Source organism: Saccostrea echinata, unplaced genomic scaffold (genome assembly GCF_033153115.1).
Source record: "Saccostrea echinata isolate AGI-Se365-2 ecotype Australia unplaced genomic scaffold, CSIRO_AGI_Sech_v1 ptg000002l, whole genome shotgun sequence".
Taxonomy (NCBI): domain Eukaryota; kingdom Metazoa; phylum Mollusca; class Bivalvia; order Ostreida; family Ostreidae; genus Saccostrea; species Saccostrea echinata.
In genome coordinates, this window is record NW_026889751.1 from 23,075,247 (window position 1) to 23,082,282 (window position 7,036).

The window sequence follows — 7,036 nt, forward strand, 5'->3', positions numbered from 1 at the left end:
GTCTATTACCAACGTATTGTTGTATATAATACTTTTACTATCAAATAAAAAATACAAAATACAAAATAGTGCTCACACTAAAAATTAATTAAATAAATAAATGATTTAATATTTACTTCATCATTTTTATTTTTTGAAAAGGGGGAGAGGGGTTAAGAGTTTTACGCAAATTGATATCGACGTAATTCTTTCCTTTAGTATTAAATGTACAGATTTATCAAGAGATTTACTCAACTTCCAGGATGCCTGGGCAAGGTCCAAAGCAGTATCCATGCGTTCTTTGTAATAAACGCACTAAAGCAAAAGAAAGAAACCTATCAGTAGAATCCTGAATAGATGTTTCATGATAGAAAGAACAGATGGGAAAGTCATATGCAACAAGTGCAGACATAGATGCTCATCTATGCAAAAAAAGTCAGCTACCTGTTCCACTGGAGAAAAAATATACCTTCCTTCTTCAGTATTAATATCCAGCAGCCCAGACCGGAAAAAAAGAGCAACAAACATTCAAAGTCCACCATCTGTTATTCTGCCAATACACAGCACTGTCAAGAGTCATGCCTACTGTGTCCTATGCAAGAAACCAGGACCAAAGTTAATAGTGGTATCAACTGAGACTAGGTTTAAAGTCTTTATCTCGCATAACGTATTAATACCAAGTGGAGCCCGATGCTGTCCTTCACATTTCACAAATGGAAGACTCACTTACGAATCATTAGAGATCATACCAGGTACAAAAGATCACTCGTTCGTAAACAGAACAACTATCATGGAGCTCCTACAACAACTAAGAGACGAAGCCAATGCTAAGGGGAGACAACGCCTAGACTTTGATGACCCAGAGGCACTGAATGATGATGACTACCAAACACTGACAGGTCTTAGTAAAGTGGACTTTGACGACATTTTAACGTATGCCAGATCCACGGATATCAGACCATCTAAATCTAGAAGCATCAGAACATGTATTGCTATACTTCTTACCAAGTTGAAGACCTCTTTGGACAATAAAATGCTTGCTGTGATGTTCAATATGTCTAAACCACAGGTATTTTACAACTGCTTTGTAAAGTAAACATGTACAGCAGTCAAAAATTGTTTGAAATACTAGTATCTTTTGATCTATTTGTTAAACTACAATTTTATCTAAGATAACAGGGTTCCTTTCTGTGCATATTACCATAGACTTGATCATACATATGTATAACCGGTCTGTGTTTTAGATTCGAAGAGCTGTATCAACGGCAAGACAAGCTTTGTGCAACAGCTTTGTTCCACAACACCTCGGATTCCAGCATGTGACCAGAGATACCATCATCCAGGAGCACACAAGGCCACTGGCAAAAGAACTTTTTGCCCCCAGTTTTGCTGATGAGAAGGCAATATTAGTACTTGATGGTACATATATTTATGTCCAGAAAAGTACAAATTTTGCATTCCAGCGACGATCTTTTAGCATGCAGAAACATCGTCATCTTGTCAAACCTATGATGATTGTTTCCACTACTGGGTACATCATAGCAGCTATTGGACCCTATTTGGCTGATGGCAAGAACTCTGATCCCAAGATCCTAAACCATATTTTTGCAACAAATGTTCAAGAAATAAAATCGTGGATCAAGGAAGATGACATTATGATTGTTGACCGAGCTTTCAGGGACTCAGCTGGAGTATTATCTGAGATTGGAATCAACATGGATATGCCGTCCTTCTTAAAGAAAGGTCAAAAACAGCATTCAGCTGAAGAAGCAAATAGTTCCCGACTTATAACGAAGGTATTTATTCTCTTAATTATGTAATTTTAAAAATGTGGAAGGAAAAAATGTGGTGGAGGGGGCAAAAACCTTCCCAAATTTAGTATAGAGGAATGAAAATATATTTTGTTTGGATCAAAGTTTATGTACTTATATATTCTATTTTCAAAAACAGATCCGATGGGTAGTTGAATCAGTGAATGCACGGATAAAGACATGGAGATACCTTGGAAAACAGCTTCCGAATTCACAAATTCCGTGTATTGGAGATTACGTCAGAATAGTCAGCGCTATTTGTAATAAATATAGGTACTAATTACAATGTTTTTAGAACAAATGTTTAATTATATGCTGGTACATGTATATTCGTCTTATCAAAAGGTTTTTTTTGTAAAGAGACTAAGTTAAATAGTATAATGAAAAAGGTATTTAGTCATTTTTAATTAAGAAATAACACGCACACATACACACACATATAAAAAATAAAATTACATCATGTATTATTTGCTTAGCTTTCTACTTTTCCACTGTTAAACAGATCTCCTATCAGCACTGGGAACGAAGAGAGTGATCTTAATATGGCTGCAAAAATGCGACATTTGCTCTCAAAAAGCAATCTCTTGCAACAGGAAGTCGAATCTCATGGCCTGGATAAAAAGTCTCATAGATGGACGAAGTTAGATGAAGCAACAGCAGATCTGGACGACTTCCCTGGGTTCACCGAAGACGAAGTCCGAGAACTAACTCTTGGAGTATACCAGGTGAAACTGGCAAAACGTTACTCTCAAGAACACACTAACCTAGATGGGACGTATGAAATCTGGATTGACAAACAACTACCGGGTCTTCTCATTGCGAAACTTCAGAGCAGGCACATATCAAACTGCAGATATCAATGCTGGATAAGATACTCAGAAGGTGCAGTAACATCGTGGTACTGTCGATGCAGGTCAGGTGCAAGAGTAGTAGGGGCCTGCGCCCATATAACAAGTGTCATCTGGTATTTGGCAAGACACGAACATGTGAGTTTACAAATGAGCAAAAACTGGTTGGACTCACTTGAAGGTGCGGCTCACATCCCTGAAGCTATTGATGAGAGTGGCAGTGAGGCAGAAGTTACTGATGGAAGGAAATGCTTGTTCTAACATTAAGGGAATTTTCAACACAATGTTTTTGTGAAAATGCGTTTCTTGAAGAAAAGTGAAATACATGAAATATGATATATTTTGCATAATTTTAATAATGTAAAACAATAAAATAGATAATAGCTATAAATAATTAAAATGATAGAATGTATTATCTAAGGTATAAAATATTATGAAAAATCTTGGTGCAAAATGGTCGTCCTAGATGGATGCTAAGGCAATGTATTCGTTGTGGGAAAAAAACAATGCATTGTAATATATACATGTATATATATATATATACATGTATATATATATATTTCTTCCTTGATTACCTGAAAAAAAAATTTGAGGGGCTTTGTATTTTCCCTACCGTTTTAAATTGATGACAATAATGACATCATAATGCTAAAATAAGACACAATGCAACATAAATACATTCCAACTTCAGAACGTTATAGCTACTTAACTATAAAAGATTGATAAGAAATGTTTATATATTGATAAAGTGCACATCCTAATTGATATTCTGGTGTATTATTTTCGATTTTCAAAACAGGGCCGATTTTTACTACTAACGTACTTAGCTCTTTCAGGGTATTTTCCACTCAATATCGTCATCTGTATTAAAACAAAGCCATCACACATTTTTCTTAAGCAAGATTCAATTAGAGAAGAAACTCCTCTTACAGAATTCCCCAAAAGATCTCAAATAAATCTTCATTAATCACCTGCGCCAGGCTCTTTTATACACATATTATATATAAATTCTACCTCAATCCAAGGGTATAAAAAAGGGTAAATGTAAAACATATATTTTTTCGTATATTTTTTGAACAAGCTGACTTTTAAACAAGCGTAATAAAGCAAAGTTATCTAAGATATTCGGATACATAAGATTTAGAAATAAAAGATGTAAACACGTTTATTTTACACTAGCTTTCTGACACTTTATATGCAGATTGAAATAAGTTGCAAAGTTTATGACACTCTCCCGGCCCATCATAACAGCTCAAGTTTGCATGGACTTGACGTCATTTTCAAAAATGACGCCATACATTTGTAGTTCAGAGAAGTGAAGCACAGAGTACACTGCAATATTCTCTGGGAAGCTTTAAGTTAAACGTACCTGCGTATTTTTTAATTTATGACATTTAAAAAAAAACCAATAACATAAGATTAGAAAGAAAATTTATGTTCAGATAATGTATTTGAAAAGGAAACTGAAATGATATTTTTAAATTTTATGAAAAATTTGCGAATTATCAAATTTAAACCATATTCAGATTGAAATGAAACTAAATTAAAAAATTAATTACTTTAATGATTCATTATTTAAAATTTTGGTTTTGTATTCCCTCTTTATTTTAACATGTAACTACAATCCTTATTCTTCCAACTTACGTTTGAGGGCCTTTACTATTAAATCAAAATACTGTAGTTCTAATTAGGGCCCCGATCTGCGGGTGCCCTATAGAGATCAGTCTGTCCGTCCATTCGAGATCTCTTGTCCGAAGCATATCTTCTCTCTCCTTGGTCCAATCTGGCTCATACTTCACCCACAGGGTGACTTTGGGTAAAGGGTGTGCAGTGACCTTGAACCATGTTTCTAGGTCTAAGGTTAAGGTCATAGCAGAATTATATGAAAAATCCTTGTTCGGAGCATATCGTCTCTCCCCTTGGTCCAGTGTGGCTCATACTTCACTCACAGAGTGCCACTGCTTAATGAATGTGCAGTGACCTTGAACGAAGTTTCTAGGTCAAGGGTCAAAAATAGCCTCTCTGTTTAAAATCTTTGTTCGGTGCATAATTTCTTTCCCTCAAGTCCAGTCAGCCTCAAACCTTACCAATTGACTAAGGGTACGGAACATTTGTGATTTTCCTTCCATAATTCTGATAGAGGATTTGCAACAATTTTCATTGAGGATAAGCAGCATTCGTGATTTTTGTGCCGTTTTCTGATTGAGGGTATGGAGTACTCGTGATTTTCGTGTCATATTTTATTATAACAAGGATAACATAGAAGCCCTTTAGATTCAAACAACACATCCCTTAATAGTACACAAATGTTCCTCTTCAAAATAAACCCTTTTCAGCTACCTTACATTTTCATGTTCATTGCTGAAAGCGGGGCCCTTAGAGATGCCACCATCTCAATGATATCTAGTTTTAGTTTCTTAATAGTCAGCTCCTCAACCATGCCCCGAGGTTATAAAACTTTTACCATACTCGTACTCCAAACTCCGAGTATGAACTCCGCTGAGTACATTTCTAAACTCGAGGCTATAAAACACTTGGAGTACGTTCTCCACTGAGTCAAACTCAACGGATTTGGAGTATGAAATCAAACTCTGGAAATACAAATCTTCAGTTTTTGGAGGTAAGAAATATGCAAACGTAAATAGTAAAATGTGGCGCCACGCACGTGCTAGTACCCGGTATATACCTTATTTGGGCAATTTATGTACGTCTGCAAATGTAAATAAACGCCTGCTTCACTCTGTCATTCGAAAAATGGAAAACAACACATATTCCACTCAGGAGATTCCAAAAAACGAAAATGAGGAAAATGTGTTAATTCAATGCGTTGTGGAGAGGGAGGGTGATTTAGTTGGGGAGATTTAGGGGTTGGGAACGAGGAAAAAGTCGGTTGCAAATAGAGAGGAATGGGGAGAAATTAGCGGCATCTTGAACTTAATATAGTTGCCTTGACCGAGGATAAACATAATCATCTGTGGACGAAACCGAAAGTGATCATAAATTTCATCATCTTCCAAGTTTTCCAAAGGATTTGATTTGTCTTTGAATAGTAGCGGACGCCTGTTTTGCTGAAACATTTGTCGTTGACAAAATTGTCGTCTGTGAGCAGCCATGTTTGCTTGTTTAAGAACGATTGCTTTAAAGCATATGTACTCCGTTTGAGTACAAGTATAATAAATTTTCATTAACTCAACTTTGGAGTACCAATATGAATTTGGAGTACGGAGTTTAAGTACGAATTTGAACTTTGAGTTTTATAACCTCGGGGCCAGATCATGTGTAGTTTGAGGTGACTTTCTTGACTCTACTGGTGCTCTGGATATTGTGTGGGGCAACAAAGGCGACCTCTGAGTTATCACAGGCAGGCATGTCACTGTAGGAGTTGGTGAAAACAACTCTATGGACAATGGCACAATGCTAGTTGATGCTGATGATGTATTGTTTGTTGATTGATTGTATGTTGTTGAACGTCCCTCTCGAGAATTTTTCACTCATATGGAGACGCCACCACTTGCCGGTGGAGGGCTACAAATTTTGACCTATACTCGGCACTTAGGGCCATTGAGCAGTGAGGGATCTTTTTCGTGCCAGCACCTACTGCGACACGGGACCTCGGTTTATACGGTCTCATCCGAAGGACCGGTCTCCACGTCCCGCAGTCGGATTCGAACCCGCGACGGAAGGATCAACTCCTTACTCCGCGACTCTAGAGCAGACGCTCTAACCACTGCCCCACGCGGGCGAAACTATTGTTCGTTTTTGCATCTTGTGAATACTGAATAGAACTGAAACAATAAAAAGTGTCAACTTTTATAATTATTCATGGTGTTTTCTTTTTTTTAGGAAAGTCTTATGTCCGCTGACGATAATTTTTATGTCTTCTGAACTACTCCCTTCATTATTCTCCTAAATTGCCTTTCTACTCTTCATTACCCTATAAAATTTTAGCCTGAAAGCAAAAACATACACTTTCTTTCTAGGGTCGGTGATATAAACAAATCATTTTTCAATTGAAGAGAAGTCCATAATTTTTTTAATATAATAATATTAAGAAATGGAAGAACATTACTTCTATTTACCAAACATATTAATCTGTAAGAAGATGTAAAATCTGTGAAGAGATATATCTCCAACGATCCCACCAATGATGGAAATTGTTACCCCAATCACCTTGTATTAGTGTAACCTGTGGCAGTTGTCTCCTTTCTGAAGGAAGAAATTTCATATTTAGATGATAAAATTTTGTGCCACTTCTTCTCAACTTCCTCGACGGTTCTTTTCACTCGCTTCGGAATCAGAAGGTCGATCGTGACTGACTGAAGTCGATAAAAAAATATTGGTAGGAATTGTTCCTTCGCCAAGCGCTCGGCACTTGAATTGAAAGTTGCGGGGCTTTTG

General features: G+C 36.7%; 1 protein-coding gene across 1 annotated transcript; it reads left to right on the forward strand.

The window, feature by feature from the left end:
• The first annotated feature begins 333 nt into the window (after positions 1-333).
• Positions 334-2,899, forward strand: LOC133178157 (uncharacterized). The gene is made up of 4 exons (XM_061312907.1): positions 334-1,048; positions 1,224-1,775; positions 1,930-2,063; positions 2,293-2,899. Exons 1-4 carry the CDS (start codon positions 344-346, stop codon positions 2,897-2,899), a joined length of 1,998 nt encoding a protein of 665 aa, XP_061168891.1. The 5' UTR covers positions 334-343.
• Positions 2,900-7,036: the final 4,137 nt, after the last annotated feature.

Excerpts from the sequence above, each read along its gene's own strand:
- LOC133178157 (XM_061312907.1), top strand. The coding sequence starts at position 344 with ATGATAGAAAGAACAGATGGGAAAGTCATATGCAACAAGTGCAGACAT. Across the intron at positions 1,049-1,223 it reads TCAATATGTCTAAACCACAG|ATTCGAAGAGCTGTATCAAC; the intron begins GTATTTTACAAC and ends TCTGTGTTTTAG. Across the intron at positions 2,064-2,292 it reads GCTATTTGTAATAAATATAG|ATCTCCTATCAGCACTGGGA; the intron begins GTACTAATTACA and ends ACTGTTAAACAG.